The sequence below is a fragment of the Brachyhypopomus gauderio genome, chromosome 15, assembly GCF_052324685.1.
Source record: "Brachyhypopomus gauderio isolate BG-103 chromosome 15, BGAUD_0.2, whole genome shotgun sequence".
Classification (NCBI taxonomy): Eukaryota; Metazoa; Chordata; class Actinopteri; order Gymnotiformes; family Hypopomidae; genus Brachyhypopomus; species Brachyhypopomus gauderio.
This window is the reverse complement of record NC_135225.1, coordinates 700589-718154: the sequence shown is the minus strand read 5'-3', so window position 1 is coordinate 718154 and position 17566 is coordinate 700589. Positions and strand designations below refer to the sequence as shown.

At 47.9% G+C, this 17566-nt stretch overlaps 1 protein-coding gene across 3 annotated transcripts in view; it reads right to left on the bottom strand.

Annotated features, from left to right (window-relative positions):
* The window catches only part of arhgap10 (Rho GTPase activating protein 10), a 69700-nt gene extending 52145 nt beyond the window's left edge, over positions 1–17555 (bottom strand). The window contains exons 1-4 of one of the 3 annotated variants that reach the window (XM_076973822.1): positions 17328–17555; positions 16984–17201; positions 2960–3055; positions 2094–2155 (exon numbers count right to left, since the gene is read on the bottom strand). In XM_076973822.1, the coding sequence (XP_076829937.1) occupies positions 2094–2155; positions 2960–3055; positions 16984–17137 (312 nt within the window). In that variant the 5' untranslated portion in view covers positions 17138–17201; positions 17328–17555. Of the gene's footprint in view, positions 1–2093; positions 2156–2959; positions 3056–16983 lie in introns of all 3 variants that reach the window. The other 2 variants (XM_076973820.1, XM_076973821.1) reach the window with 2 other exon arrangements.
* Positions 17556–17566: the final 11 nt, after the last annotated feature.

Genomic DNA, 17566 nt, shown 5'->3' with positions numbered 1-17566 from the left:
TGAATCACGCTTCTCCATCTGGCAATCTGATGGTTTGGCGGTTGCCAGGAGAACGTTACTTGTCTAATTGCATTGTGCCAAGTGTGAAGTTTGGTGGAGAGGAGATTATGGTGTGGGGTTGTTTTTTCAGGAACTGGGCTTGGCCCCTTAGTTCCAGTGAAAGGATCTCTGAATACATACCAAGACAATTTGGACAATTCCAAGCTCCCAATTTTGTGGGACCATTTTGCAGCTGACCCCTTCCTCTTCCAGCAAGGTTCATAAAGACATGGATGGTGTTAATCCACAGAGTCCTGACCTCAACCCAATAAAACACCTTTGGGATGAATTATAGCGGAGACTGAGAGCCAGGCCTTCTCGTTCAACATCAGTATGTGACCTCACACATGCACTTCTGGAAGAATGGTCAAAAATCCCCATAAACACACTCACACTCCTAAACCTTGTGGACAGCCTTCCCAGAAGAGTTGAATCTGTTCTAGTTGCAAAGGGTGGACCAACGTCATATTGAACCCTATAGATTAGGAATGGGATGTTACTTAAGCTCATATGTGAGTCAAGGTAGGTGAGTGAATACTTTTGGCAAGGTAGTTTATTTTAGGACCATATTTAGGATATTTAAAGATATTTTAGGACCTTCTTTAATATTAATTTGATTAATCTGTTTATACATAGCAATGTCAGTTTCTTATCTCCTTACATATTCTTAGCCTACATATTCATTTAAAACAATTTTCTTCCAAGAACCAAGTTTAAATAAGACCAAAGGGTTCTCCTAAACCATTTTAGGTAGGTAGGTAGGTCGCTCCCTCCCTCTCTCTCTCTCTCACTCTCTAAATCTCTCACTCTCTCAAAATTTCTCTCCCTCCCTCCCTCTCTCTACCTCTCCTTCTCTCTCACACACACACACACCCTCTCTCTCCCTCTCTCATTCACTCTAAATCTCTCAAACACACTCCCTCTCTCTCTCGCTCGCTCTCTCTCTCTCTCCCCCCTCCCTCTCTCTCTCTCTCTCTCTCTCTCTCTCCCTCCCTCTCTCTACATGTTAGCACTTGCTGGTCCTGCTTGAGCCATGTTGCTTCACTGTGGTCTATGACATCATTCTATTGCTACGTTACGATTGGGCGGGGGCCGAGGTCTGGCTGCAAAACAAGCCAACCGCTGAGCTTTGAGTCCTGTGCATGGCTGCCCCAGGCTGTACAGTGCAAAACACAGATCAGTTTACTAAACTGCAGAGTAGGGCGTGACCACACCCCCCTGAGCAGGACAACGTAAGGCAGACCTCAGCCAGCCACACACCAACAGCTACATCCATGACACTGTGTGTTAACAGCACTGCACGAGGGGGGGGGGGGGAATGATGCTCAAAGCCCATCATAATGATGATGTTTTTATAAACCACAAGAAAAGTGAGCACTCTGGTGAGCTTGCACAAGTGTGGAGTCACCCCAGCACAAGTGCTCGTATGCAGGGAGCTGCTAGAACATGTGAAGACACGGGAGGAAGTATACTCATCACCAGCCTCCTTCTCAGACCACAGAAGTGCTGTCACCTGAACTAAAGGTTGGGATTAGGCTTTAATACTGTACATCTGACTACTCCAGGGCCATTGTGTGTGTGTGTGTGTGTGTGTGTGTGTGTGTGTGTGTGTGTGTGAGAGTGTGAGTGTGTGTGTGTGTGTGTGAGAGTGTGAGAGTGTGAGAGTGTGTGAGTGTGTGTGCGTGTGTGCGCGTGTGTGTGTGAGAGTGTGTGTGTGAGAGTGTGTGTGTGTGAGAGTGTGTGCGAGCGTGTGCGAGCGAGTGTGTGTGTGCGAGTGTGTGTGTGCGTGTGTGTGTATGTGTGTGTGAGCGTGCGTGCGAGTGTGTGTGAGTGTGTGTGTGCGTGCGAGTGTGTGTGTGCGAGTGTGCGAGTGTGCGTGTGTGCGTGTGTGTGTGTGTGTGTGTGTGTGTGTTCTGGACTGCATACTGCGTGTCTGCGCCTGCGTGTCTGCGCCTGCGTGTCTGCGCCTGCGTGTCTGCGCCTGCGTGTCTGCGCCTGCGTGTCTGCGCCTGCGTGTCTGCGCCTGCGTGTCTGCGCCTGCGTGTCTCTCTTACCATCAGTTCCCGCTGCTCTTCTAGATTTTTCAGGAAGGAGGAAAATTCCTGTAAGGATTCGTCTGAAAGGCCAAAGAGAAAATATGGTTAATGAAACATTAGTTAACATCTCTGGTTTGGTCTTCATGAAATACAGTGACTGGGTGTGTGTTGAGTTAGGACAGAAGGTCCAATGGTGATTCACGGTTCTAAACCCAGTGTGCTCAAAGGGCATCTGTGCAGTTCTAGTGGTTTTATTCAGGCCAATGCAGTTTAGAGGGTTAAAATCAATCTCAGACGATCATCTGACTTACAAGTGAACCAATATTAGCCCAGCGTATGTGAGTATGTGCTGTGATTTGTGAATGGGCAGGGATGGAGTGGGAAACCCCACACCAGTACTGAAACCCCACACCAGTACTGAAACCCCACACCAGTACTGAAACCCCACACCAGTACTGAAACCCCACACCAGTACTCCCACTGTCCGCTTAAGGTCCAGCCAGAACTTCCAGTGCACAGTGTTCAACCTGCACCCTAACTGCCTCATTAACCACGTTCAATTTGTGGGGAAAAAAAGTATGTATAGAGCAAACAATAAACAACAACAAACTAAACAACAAACAAACACCAAATCACTGGAGAAATCCTGTAGCTGAGAGATTTAGATTTAAAAAGACACAAAAACACAGAAGAGTTTAGTAAACAAACTAGCGCTTCACCAAGGACCCAGCAGAGAAGGAGGAACAGCTGGTCGTGTCCAGACACGCCAAACTCTCCTGCTGCTTAACGTGGCACAACAGTCACGCTGCACCAGCACGGCCTCAGCCAATGGGGACGCACGCTGCACACCAGCACGGCCTCGGCCAATGGAGACGCACGCTCACCAATGCACTTCTCATCGTCGGTCTTCGCATCTCCGATGTACTGGAATTGGAAGTCCCCCAGACACTGGGCAAACTTGCGCTGGGCCAGAGAGAGTTCTGCAAAGAGAGGCAGCAGTTGAAGAGCATGAAGGACACGCTGGAAGCCCAACCACCCCCAACCACCCCCCAACCACCCCCCAACCAACCTCCAACCACCCCCCAACCACCCCCCAACCAACCCCAACCAACCCCCAAACCACCCCCAACCAACCCCCAACCAACCCCCAACCAACCCCCAACCATTATAGACACAGTACTGAACCATTACGGACACAGTACTGAACCATTACGGACACAGTACTGAACCATTACGGACACAGTACTGAACCATTACGGACACAGTACTGAACCATTATGGACACAGTACTGAACCATTATGGACACAGTACTGAACCATTACGGACACAGTACTGAACCATTATGTAATGGAGAATAACAGAAGTTACTAAACCCCAGTTCTGACTTGTATATGGACTCTGGATATATGGATCTATATGGAACAGATTAAGTGCATGAGACGTAGCATTAGAAACAAGACACAGCTGGACTGACATAGAAATACACTGCCTATAAACCATGTATAAACCACATGCAAACACCACATGTAAACAACTCCCCAGACAGGTCTACGTTGCCTGGAGTTACAGGAAATCATGACTGCTTAGATTCAGATGATACGAACACACAGTATGCTTTTGTAGAAACATTTTAACCACAAAAAGCCTGAAATTAGAAGCAGATGTTTCTTGTGTTTGAGGGCTCTTCCTCCTCCATAATGACCAGGACACATACAACATTGATCTTAGCCAGAAACAACGTCAGTAACCAAATGGACATTTGGCCAACATGGGCATGCAGCTCAGCAAACATCCGGTTGGCTCTGTGTGTGTGTGTGTGTGTGTGTGTGTGTGTGTGTGTGTGTGTGTGCCTTCCCAGCACAGAGGTGCTACCTGAATACCTGGTCTGGGAAGTCAGGAGAAGGAAACCTAATTAACCAGTCATCCAAAATCTGGAAAAGAAATTTGGCCCTTTCAGAACGATCCTGGATCATTAAAAAAATTTAGACAATTCTCAAATATTTCTTACTTGGAAACATCGCCTGTGTTTCGTAGATGAGGACTGATGACAGGTCTGTGCTACATTAAACTGTGTTTATATTGAATTAATGTATATTCACACTATAGTTTGCCTGAATAAACACCATTGGTACTGAAATACTGAGACGAGGAGATACAAGCCTTTCCAGAGACCCACCCTGGGCCGGCCACCTCCTGACTAACCAGCTATGGTGAAGGATCAACCCACTGCCCTGACTAACCAGCTATGATGAAGGATCAACCCGCTGCCCTGACTAACCAGCTATGATGAAGGACCAACCCACTGCCCTGACTAACCAGCTATGATGAAGGATCAACCCACTGCCCTGACTAACCAGCTATGATGAAGGACCAACCCACTGCCCTGGACCCTCTCACCACCCCACATTCTCCCCTGCTATGGTTGTGTCTCTGCGGCTCTCACACACTATTACTGACCATCAAGAAGTTTAGGACTGAATAGGAATTACATAGAGAAGACATACTGTACATAAATACACACAAAGATGAGATTTATTTTTCCTTCACATGTTTTCTTTGTTTTTCTATCTCTCTTCCTCGTGCTCTAGGGAGTTTTTCTTTGCCACTGTCGCCCTTGGCTTGCTCACTGTGGGCTTGGACCAGGACACTTGGACAAAGCTGCTTTGTGACAACAACTGTTGTAAAAAAGTGCTATAAAAATACATTTTGATTGATTGATTTAAATATTTCAGTACTTCAAATATTCAATTCTTGTTAAAGCTAATGTATTCTAATATTTTGTATGTTTGCTGATGCGAGTTCGGCCTGACAAAACTTAAACTAAGAACAATTTCTGCTGGGCTGTGCGGTCTGTTCATTTCCCAGGAGGCAATGCTCCATTCTACAAACCACAGGCAGATCATGGCGGGTGCATGGGAGAGAGTAACTGGGGTATTTTAGGAGGAGTGACATTCAACCCTGCTACATCGTTAGCTCTGGCAGCTGGGACACAAGGCTCGCGTCTGCTGCACAACTATCGTGTTTACAGCAAACCGCACACGCCTTAAGCAATGACAACCCGGCACAGACGTGTTGCCCTTTCTGTTCTAGCTGCTGCCCCCAGTTTCTGCCCCTGGGTGCAAGGAATTCCATCCCCTCATATTTATGGAACAGGACAAGACATCATATTATCTCTCGTTCGCTCTCTTTCTCCAGGAAGGTTATTCACACCAGTGTGGTTTAATCATTCTGTCTGGGCTTCTCCCGTGGTAGCGTCGGCTTGGACACGTATGTCATCGGCAGAGTAAGATGCCAACAGTATGGAGAAACACCTCAGCAGACACTTACACCTTACAAACACCTAACACACACCTAACACACAGGAATGTTTCACTGCTCTGTTCTACTTACGAAAGCTTTGTTAAAACATTGTGACATGTTAAACACTGGCCAGTGTCACTGACTAAAACGTCCCATGTCTGCTGGATTGTGTAAATCACCATATTCTTCAAAGCTTATCTGGAATATCTGGTATCCATCAGCAAACTTGGAATACACACAGGATACCCACAGCATCCATATATATATATATATATATATATATATATATATATATATATATATATATATATATATATATATATATATATATATATATATATATATATATATATATATATAATTTTTTTGTGGCCATTAGTGAAGCAAAGAGCCATGCCGTGGCGATGTTTAACAGGTGATGTTTAGAAGGTCACATTTACAAGAAGCAGGTGGTGAACTTTTCAATCACTTTTCAGAACGCTGTGACAAAAGCCACTGGTCATTGTACTGGTGTGTACGGGCTCCAGTTTCAGAATGGCAAACTGTGACCAACATTCAGTCATTGTAATGACGATCAAAAACACCCCACACTGGTGAGCACTGTGTGATTCATGATTCGTGATTCATGATTAATGGGGTTAATCCGACTGACTGAATGTCTTGCGTGTCTTATTACGGACTCGGTGGAGGAGATGAACTCACCCAGATCCACCCAATCATCTCACTGAAGACGCGGTTAGATCGGCTCTGAATATTCACAGCCTCACGTCTGAGGATCGCCTATGCCAGTACCTACAAGACCCCTCGAAACAAGTGCACTGATCCTTTTAGCCTGGCTCACACACTGCTGTGGATCTCGAGAAGGACCTAGATGTACTACTAACACAGGTACAGCTACATCAGACAGCAGACATGTCAGGAAACAGCACAGAGGCTTTGAATTCCTAATTAGCCACAGCCACAACACTTGTCTTCCATGAAAAATATACAAGAATGAAACAGTCTGTCCTGCTCGTGCACATAAGGCCCTATTTAACACGCCCAGCTACCTTTCCAGAGGTGACAATGCAACAATGCAAAGTTGCACGTCAGAGGTTTCCCATAATGCAGAGCTGTGAGCGGTACGGCTGCGGCCCTGTGATTGGTTGAGTCATGGAGCTTTCTGAAGGGCTGACGTGTCAGGAGGCGTGACCGAGGGGCTTGGATCCTCTATCCATGACTCATCACACAGAATCGGACGTGGAGTTTGTAAGGGAGGAGTTCGTACAGCATTGTCCAGTACGCACCAGGCACACACACAAAACCGGCTCTCTGTGCTAAGGACACATGTAAAAGTGCTTCACATTCCCATTTTAGTATGAGGGTCAGAAGGGTCAGTCTGTGGCACAGCTACTCTGAAGTACTGATTTACTGAACCACTGTTAATGAACCACCTTGAATTATACAGGAGTTTGAAATGAAAGATAACGTCAAGAAGAAGAAGAAAAACTCACATGAAACCAACTAACGTATTTACCACAGCACTATTTCTTTAACGATGTCACCACGCCGTTTCTGTAAATATCTGAAATGTTTAAAAATATTTTAAAAATATCTTTCAAATCTTTGTAAAGGATACAGTTTAAGGTTTAAACAAAAAATGCTCTCTAACAAACATTTGCCTACATAACACACACACCACAGGGATGATGAATACAGGGTTGAATATTGTCAAAACAGACCTAGCAGATAATGACCCGTCTTTGGGCTGGTCTCCCGCACACAGGCTTGTGTTTAAACGACTCAGGGGTCTGGCAGAGTTCAGCACGATTCCAGAACAAACCACAAACTTCATAAGTCAAAAAGCTCATTGAGAATCACCTAAAAAGCAAAAATAACTGTTATAATCATATATGCCAACATGCATCAGCCTTTCACTCTGCTGATTCTGTCGGGAATAAAGACAAATGTTTATGGAACCAAGACACTGGAAAACAAAGAAACTGGAGAACCCAAACAACGAAAGACGGAAAATGTTGAGCACACACACACGCACGCGCACACACACACTCACTAATCAGTGATCACAGTGCTGGTCATGTGGAGAGACCTGCAACGTTCCCCCAGGAACTGAAGGTCTGTGTGACACATGGAAACTGAATGTAAATAACCTGATCAGCAAACTGGTGGACACACTGGAATATCTCACTGAACAAAACACACTCTTAGAAAGGAAGTACTACAGCTGACCATCTGGCATGACGCAAACACAAACAAACCACTACTTGTCCACACTGCCCATTTGATGGCTGGGGTGGCAGCAGACACACAGGGACATGTTACTGAAGATGACCTGCCTTAAGTAGACCTGCCTTCTGTAGAAACACAGGGACGTGTTACTGAAGATGACCTGCCTTAAGTAGACTTGCCTTTTGTAGAAACACAGGGACGTGTTACTGAAGATGACCTGCCTTAAGTAGACCTGCCTTTTGTAGAAACACAGGGACGTGTTACTGAAGATGACCTGCCTTAAGTAGACCTGCCTTTTGTAGAAACACAGGGACGTGTTACTGAAGATGACCTGCCTTAAGTAGACCTGCCTTTTGTAGAAACACAGGGACGTGTTACTGAAGATGACCTGCCTTCTGTAGAAACACAGGGACATGTTACTGAAGATGACCTGCCTTAAGTAGACCTGCCTTTTGTAGAAACACAGGGACGTGTTACTGAAAATGACCTGCCTTAAGTAGACCTGCCTTTTGTAGAAACACAGGGACGTGTTACTGAAGATGACCTGCCTTAAGTAGACCTGCCTTTAGTAGAAACACAGGGGCGTGTTACTGAAGATGACCTGTCTTCTGCAGGACAGGAATGTGCCGACACGACCTGTAAACATCTCAGGGACACGCGCCTCTTTCTCCTCTGTAATGTGTAATCTCCTACTGTTCAGTGCAGCTTTACCTTATTCAGCACTAGTGTGATTCTCCCACACACACGTCCATAAGGCTGCAGACCCAACGTCTGCTGTCCTTTCAGCGTTCGCCCTACCAAACATCTTCAGCACTTTGGACTGACTGCATTTGACACAAGGGTGAGCAGACTGGGAAATGGCCACTAGTTACTCTCCCAGTCACGACCTACACCACCTCCCATCACTCCCAGTATCCATCTCCCATAACTCCCAGTATTACCCCATGATCCTCTGCAATTCCACATCCGTCTTCATCTGCATCAGTGTAATTCCACACGTGCTCAAATGGAGGAGGAGGAGGAGGAGTAACTCTTCTTCTACAGTCATGCTTTCTGAAACCAACACCCCTTTCATGGCGCTCTGTCTTTGATTAAAGGAGCTACAGGATCCCCCTCAAACTCTTGGGTTATGATGATATCAAGAGGGAGTGAATTAAAGGCAGTGATGTCATTCACAATGGCGCCTTCTGATGGCCTCCATATGTGGGCCGCTGTGAGGCGCCACGGAGGAACAGAGCGCGACTGTATCAGAGTTTCCGACTGATGCTGGAGCCATCGAGCGCACCAAACCAACACACCCCATTTAATTCACCAGCGCTTTACTACACGGGCCAAACTGCGCAATGCAGGTTGCACAAACTGAGGAGCTCCTGACACACAGGAGAACAGGGAGAGATTGTTCTAGAAGATCTAGAAGAACATCTGATGAGACTGGAACAGTGTGACAGCTAGACCTCTGAAGGAACACCGCTCACTTAGAAACACACAGGACAAACCACAAACTGTGTTTATTTTAGCTTTGTGATTTCCTGAAGAAAACTAAATGTTCATTTTAAAAGTATAGAGGAGGGCGTTACGGTTGCCCTACTAAAATGAAGTGGTCCAGATCTTCCCTGCCAGTGAGGGTAAGTGTGGAGGAGAATCGGAGAAGTGGGCTTCTCCTTCAGAACTTCTGTACACAATACGTGATCAGCTCCTGTCCTCCGTGTGTGAGTTCCTCTATATGTACACGGACACACCACACACTCCATCTCACACTTCCAAAACCCCCAACAGCACACGTCCCATCAGGAAACACCTCCAGCCTCTCTTACAACGTCAGCTTTCAAATGCAACACGTCTCGTGTCTTTCTTCATGCCCTTTGCTCACGGGTCTGTGCAGACAGCATTTTAGATTCCAAACAAATCACCATCTTAATCTTCAGTTTGGTCTTAATCTACTGTTTGGTCTTAATCTTTTGCTTGGTCTGTGACTCCCAGGTACAATAAACCAACCCTGTACAGTGTATATATCAGTGCCACCTGCACACAGATAAAGAGATTTCCTGGCTGCACTTTCGCCACTGAAGATTAACGTCCTGGTCTGGAAAAACATCAGTGCACCATGTACCCGAGCAAAGACATTCCACAGAACTACGCCTGTAGCCCTTTTAAAGGCACGCCAGGGGGAAACGATGAGGTATGTCGACACCCCCCCCCCCCCCGCCCCGCCCCCTCAAACCCCACCCCGCCCCCTCAAACCCCACCCCGCCCCCTCAAGCAGACGTGACTGGCTCCCTCTACATCAGCCAACGTGTCCTGACCTTCTATTAATCTGATTGTGCAGTTATTGCAGTTTCCTCTGGCAGGAAAAACAAATGGGAAAGACCAGAGACCGGAGGGGGGGGGGGGGGGGGGGGGGGGGGGGGGGTGTGGGTCGTGGACCCGGGGGGGGGGGGGGACCGGAGGGGGGGGGCGTGCGGGTCGGGGGGGCTTGTTCCAAAGCTGCAGACGAGTGAGAGGAGGAGACTGTGTGCTGAGCTGCACGGTCTGAGTTTGTATGCTGTGAAAACATTAGGGGAGAGTCTCAGTGTATCAGAGGAGGCCTGGGGCAGGTGAGAAGAACCAGTGTGATTCATTTACAGAGATGAAATCTGCCCCCCCCCCCCCCCCCCCCCCCCCCCGAACCTGCACTAGAAACAGAGCGCTCTGTGACTCCAGAGAGAGGGGCACCCACAGCACTGACTCACAGCTGGAGGTCTGTGTCACACGCCCTGTACTGTTAAACACATCTTCTTAAACGATTCATACAATTCACAGCAGAGAGCTTCTCCTGGACACAGAGAGCTTCTCCTGGACACAGAGAGCTTCTCCTGGACACAGAGAGCTTCTCCTGGACACAGAGAGCTTCTCCTGGACACAGAGAGCTTCTCCTGGACACAGAGAGCTTCTCCTGGACACAGAGAGCTTCTCCTGGACACAGAGGCAAAGCAAAACCGAAGAATAAAGTCCAAACACACCTGCACCTTCACTTAGTGATGCTACACCCATCCTAGCTGCATGGCAACAACATCCCTCCAACCAGCATGACACAGAGAACAGATGGAAGAGAAGGAGTGAGGAAGGGATGTAGGAAGAGAAAGAGGGAGACAGGGAGGTCAGAGAGAAGTGAACACTTTATCTAGACTGAGTGAGTGAACAAGGTGATACCTCATCACCTGTGTGTGTGTGTGTGTGTGTGTGTGTGGCGATACCTCAACGCCTGTGTGTGTGGCGATACCTCAACGCCTGTGTGTGTGTGTGTGTGTGGCAATACTTCAACGCCTGTGTGTGTGTGTGGCGATACTTCAACGCCTGTGTGTGTGTGTGTGTGTGTGGCGATACCTCAACGCCTGCGTGTGTGTGTGTGGCGATACCTCAACGCCTGCGTGTGTGTGTGTGGCGATACCTCAACGCCTGCGTGTGTGTGTGTGGCGATACCTCAACGCCTGCGTGTGTGTGTGTGGCGATACCTCAACGCCTGCGTGTGTGTGTGGCGATACTTCAACGCCTGCGTGTGTGTCTGTGTGTGTGGCGATACCTCAACGCCTGCGTGTGTGTGTGGCGATACCTCAACGCCTGCGTGTGTGTGTGGCGATACCTCAACGCCTGCGTGTGTGTGTGTGGCGATACCTCAACGCCTGCGTGTGTGTGTGTGGCGATACCTCAACGCCTGCGTGTGTGTGTGTGGCGATACCTCAACGCCTGCGTGTGTGTGTGGCGATACCTCAACGCCTGCGTGTGTGTGTGGCGATACCTCAACGCCTGCGTGTGTGTGTGTGGCGATACCTCAACGCCTGTGTGTGTGTGTGTGTGGCGATACCTCAACGCCTGTGTGTGTGTGTGTGTGGCGATACCTCAACGCCTGCGTGTGTGGCGATACCTCAACGCCTGTGTGTGTGTGTGTGTGTGTGTGTGTGTGTGTGTGTGTGTGTGTGGCGTTACCTCAACGCCTGCGTGTGTGTGTGTGGCGATACCTCAACGCCTGCGTGTGTGGCGATACCTCAACGCCTGCGTGTGTGTCTGTGTGTGTGGCGATACCTCAACGCCTGCGTGTGTGTGTGTGGCGATACCTCAATGCCTGCGTGTGTGTGTGTGGTGATACCTCAATGCCTGCGTGTGTGTGTGTGTGTGGCGATACCTCAACGCCTGCGTGTGTGTGTGTGGTGATACCTCAACGCCTGTGTGTGTGTGTGTGTGGTGATACCTCAACGCCTGCGTGTGTGTGTGTGTGGTGATACCTCAACGCCTGCGTGTGTGTGTGTGTGGCGATACCTCAACGCCTGCGTGTGTGTGTGTGGCGATACCTCAACGCCTGCGTGTGTGTGTGTGGCGATACCTCAACGCCTGCGTGTGTGTGTGTGTGTGGCGATACCTCAACGCCTGCGTGTGTGTGTGTGTGGCGATACCTCAACGCCTGCGTGTGTGTGTGTGTGGCGATACCTCAACGCCTGCGTGTGTGTGTGTGTGGCGATACCTCAACGCCTGCGTGTGTGTGTGTGGTGATACCTCAACGCCTGCGTGTGTGTGTGGCGATACCTCAACGACTGCGTGTGTGTGTGTGGCGATACCTCAACGCCTGCGTGTGTGTGTGTGGTGATACCTCAACGCCTGCGTGTGTGTGTGTGTGTGGCGATACCTCAACGCCTGCGTGTGTGTGTGTGGTGATACCTCAACGCCTGCGTGTGTGTGTGTGGCGATACCTCAACGCCTGCGTGTGTGTGTGTGGCGATACCTCAACGCCTGCGTGTGTGTGTGTGGCGATACCTCAACGCCTGTGTGTGTGTGTGTGGCGATACCTCAACGCCTGCGTGTGTGTGTGTGGTGATACCTCAACGCCTGCGTGTGTGTGTGTGGTGATACCTCAACGCCTGCGTGTGTGTGTGTGTGTGTGTGTGTGTGTGTGTGTGTGTGGTGATACCTCAACGCCTGTGTGTGTGTGTGTGTGTGTGTGTGTGTGTGTGTGTGTGTGTGTGTGTGTGTGTGTGTGTGTGTGTGTGTGTGTGTGTGTGTGGTGCTGCTTTCAAACTGACCCAATCTCAGGTTTTTCCATCTGCAGGTCACAGCTGACATGGTTGTGTTTGTAGGTGAAATCTCCCTCGTACTGCTGGGAACAGACTGATGTCATTTCTGCTATTACTGCAGTAACTTCCAACATTTCTTTACACTAGCCGGTTGGTTTAATCAAACACAGACACCAGATCCTCTCATTCTACATTTTAAGCACATTCATTACACTCTGCCATGTGTCACTGAGATGAACTATTATTTTTTTCCCCTCACATGTATTTTTTTTTAGCTCAGTTATCTGATTCAACACCGAGGTCATGGTTCCTTCTCGCTGGTGTGTTTAATAGTGTTTAAACATCCATTCTCTTCACACATCTTCCTGTTCTGTGTGCTCAGGTTTCTTTTCCAGTTCTAACTGTATTCTCAGTTTTTTTCCCTTCTTGATTTTCCTCTTTCCCGCACCCGTGATTTCACAGCCTTCGTTTATTTTTTTTGCATGTTAGAGTTTAGGCTAGTGTTAGAGTTTAGGCTAGTGTTGGGGTGAGGGTTTAGGCTAGTGTTGGGGTGAGGGTTTAGGCTAGTGTTGGGGTGAGGGTTTAGGCTAGTGTTGGGGTGAGGGTTTAGGCTAGTGTTGGGGTGAGGGTTTAGGCTAGTGTTGGGGTGAGGGTTTAGGCTAGTGTTGGGGTGAGGGTTTAGGCTAGTGTTGGGGTTAGAGTTTAGGCTAGTGTTAGGGTGAGGGTTTAGGCTAGTGTTAGGGTGAGGGTTTAGGCTAGTGTTAGGGTGAGGGTTTAGGCTAGTGTTAGGGTGAGGGTTTAGGCTAGTGTTAGGGTGAGGGTTTAGGCTAGTGTTAGGGTTGGAGTTAGTGTATAATAACTGCTACTCTTGCTTTGTCCTTGAAGAGCTGTGTGGAACAAATGGGTCATATGTTTTTGGGTATTTTACAGTCCTCCCTGTGAACATGCTGGCCTCTCCTACAGAGACACTTCCCCATACAGCCTCCTGTCCACAGCACCCTAACCTAAACCCCAACACTATTATAGACACACCATTAGACACTGCAACAGACACTGCAAAATACTGTAAAATTATCATTTAGCATTACTACACTGCTAAAAATGTTGGCAATTATCTGACCGTTTATTCAATACAGCCTATGACGTCAAACAAAGGTCTTGGAGCCTATTTTAAGACAATGCTAACCTTAATCTAAACCCTGACCTAAACCCCAACCCTAACCCTAATCTAAACCCCAACCTAAACCCCAGCCCTATGCTTGTTATAATTAAACAACACTGAATGAACACAAACCTCCCTCAGAGGTCACTGTGCGTGTAAGCCAGTCTTCACTGTACATTACGACCCGTGTGTCCTGTGTGTCCTGTGTGTCCTGTGTGTCCTGTGCTTTGCTGATCCATCAGTATTTCAAGAAGCAGAATAAACACCCTCAAACCTCCATCTGTACCTGAGGCCTTTTGCTCCTCAAGTCCTGAATCTCTCAGTGCCAACAGAGTTTGGCTCATTTCACGATCAGCTCACATTTCTTTTCCCTCCCACAAAAAACAACCCTTCCTCTCCCATGAGCTGACGGAGTCCCTAATGCGATTCTAATGAAAGATTGTGCTGTTTGCTGGCAGACACAGTGATGTGCAGGACATTCCTTCCCAGACTCCATCATGGTGGACGTCTCTGATCCCGCCTGCCCAGCACAGCCATCAACCACCAGAGCGACAGAAGTGAGAGTGACTGGAAACAACGAAGCAGCTGTTAGCAGACGCAAACCATCCTCAGGACACCAGGACACCGCGTCACCAGGACACCGCGTCACCAGGACACCGCGTCACCAGGACACCACGCCTGCCTCACAACTGCAGCCCTTTTACAATGTGAACAACTTTACACAACATTAGACTGCAGTTAATAAGGACAAAGTTTGTCTTCTTACCATAACTCACAGCAAAATAAACACCAGCAAGCTACTAAGACAGAACTACATCCTCTGTGCCATGTTTATTTAGGGGGCGTGTGTGTGTGTGTGTGTGTGTGTGTGTGTGTGTGTGTGTGTGTGTGTGTGTGTGTGTGTGTGTGTGTGTCCCACTCCTGTATGGTCAGCCTTGCTGTGCCATTTCCTTCTGAACCAAGGACTCGGCGACCCAACATCCTCCCTGATCCAAAGTTCAGGGAAGGTGGAGTGAGCCCCCCACAGAGATCACCTCAGACTGGCTACTGTTCACCCCTCAGTCCATGTCAACCCCTCCAGGAAACACCACACAACACTCACGGTCTTTCCCTCATCCCTGCCCCCCCCCACACACACCCTGGCAGCTAGCCAAAGGCCCCAGGAACAGCACAGAAGTGGCACCTTTCTAGAACCCTGGAATTAGAAATGCTGAAGATGCTAGCAACACTGACTGTGAAAAACTGCTGTCAACAAATCATTAGAGCCACTCAGAGAAACCCAGAGGTAGAGACACACCTGTGTGAACTGGGCATGGTGCAGGTTACGGATGTGTAGGAATACGTCAATGAAAACTGAAATCATTTCTGCAGAAACACACCCTTTAACACAAACTATGCTGCTGCCTGATGTCTGATTATATGATTTCTCCTTTACCTTTGCACCTGACCTGCCTCGTGCAGTCAAACATTTCCATGCGGCTTGAACTCTTGCAAAGACAGAATCATAAATGTCACACGTCTGAAACGCTTATTCTAGGAGCACTTTAGAAAAACCTACAGACACAAGTTAACCAACATAAACCTGATATCTCCTCATGAATATCCAACAACACAGCCTGAGTGAAGCTGAAATGGACACACAAGCAGAGAACCCAGCGATTAAGGGCAGTCTAGAACCAGCACCAGGACCCAGCAGTGAAGGGGGGGATCTAGAACCTGCACCAGAACCTACTTGGCGAGTGATCCTTTATACTTGGCATGTCAACGTTCACAGGGTATCCAAACTATATTAAGGGTAAGTGTATAACAGAGCATCATCTACTGCAGAAATTCAGAACATTTTATTCATCTTTCACCATCACATCATCAGCGTGTCAGACGGTAGCATGTTTGCCCTTGGCATGCTTAAGATATAGAGCAGGCGTATCTCCATAAATAAGGGCCCCATACAACAAGAACAGGAAAAACAAGACAATTCAGTACAATTTGAAATAAAAGAGGTAGTCATGTCTGCTGATACTGGGTCACACACTTACGTCTTACAGTTTTGTAATGTGTAATTTATTTTAAGACCATCTTTAGAACCTATAGTCTGATATATAGTAGTTTTGAAATGCAGGAAGTCTTCAGGCAAAACCCTAAACTAACAGATGGATGAGGAAGCGTGATGATACGGCACAGTCATGATCTTCACAGGGTCTTATAGGTTCATATTTTTGACCAAACTAGCCAGAGAGAAGACACGTGTCATAAGCAGTTTACTGTCTGTAGAAAGAGGAGCTGAATCATCATCAGTGATAAAAAAGGAAAAGATAATCACACAACTAACACAACATAACCACAGATATATAGACCTTCCTTGAAGTAGCCTGTGACAACACTGAACATGAGACTGCAGACTGGTGCTTACAAAACGGGTGCAGGAACCTTTTACAAAACTTGATTCTCACACCAACAAAATGTTTGATCCCTGCACCGTACAGGTGGGTCATTCAGGACAGTCATGAAGATCTCACACCGTCTGTAGTATAGGTCTGAATGGAAAGCTGAGGAGTATAGCTGTAATTTTCATGTTGTTAGACTAAATGTTGTATGATCTTAGAGTGAATGTTCTACCCAGTAAATGTGTTCACAAGAACCTTACAGGTGAACCCACCATAAGGCCAAATTAACAGTACATAACTAACTGTACATAACTAACTGTACATAACTAAATAACATTGTGGGCGTCCTGTTCATCAGTCATGGCACTGCCGAATGAACAACCTTCCCATATTTATACATCTTCATAACCTTAGAAAGAGCTACTGGGGTTTATATGAAATTAGAGGTTGAACGCTTATGTGAGAGATAAAGACAACGTGAACGTAACAGGGTGTTCAGGGTCTACTCTTGGGCTTGGCTGAACCTTCTGATCAGACGCTGGTGAAGACCACCCTGGGCGTCGTGTGAAAGGGGTCTGTGGTAGTTGGCTCACATAGTTCGGCTGATATTGGACAGTTTTGTTCCTTCATGTTTTGGTGACTCGCTCCACACGGAGCGCACAGTAGTGCTCAGGTCTGCGGTCCCAGTGCTCAGGTCTACGGTCCCAGTGCTCAGGTCTACGGTCCCAGTGCTCAGGTCTACGGTCCCAGTGCTCAGGTCTACATGAATGAATGAGGCGTTCACACTCACGTTTGGTGGCGTTGATGAGGTTCTTCCCGTCCTTGTAGAGCTCTTTAATGAAGCGGTTGGTCTTGTCCAGCTCCGCCTCGTGCGCTCTGATCTTCTCCCTGAAGTTGGGGCTGTCCAGGTAGCACTCGCTGAACTCCAGAGGGTGCAGACCCATCTCGGCGGAGTTTCTCGGCTACTTTAACGACCAACTACACCAACCACGGCGCTTCACACGCAGGCTGGAGACATATGACCAAATAAGACCAAATCAGACCAAATAAGATCTAATAAGATCAATTTAGATCTAATAAGAAGAATTTAGATCTATTTAGATCTAATCAGGTCTATGAGGATCAAGCGCTCACAGCGCCCCGTTGGTCTTTAAACTTCAGCGCCGGGACGCGTCTGCTCCTGAGCGGGGAGTGAAGTGTGTGCAGCCCGGACCCCCCCGGACCCCCGCGGACCCGCTCCGTGCTGGACCGGCCACAAACGTCCGCGTCACACACTCACACCGAACTTTTCCAGGGGGAAAATAAATAAATAAATACAGGAGCGTCGAGTGCGGGTCGAGCCGGACGGTCCACGTCGCCCAAACGCGCCAAGT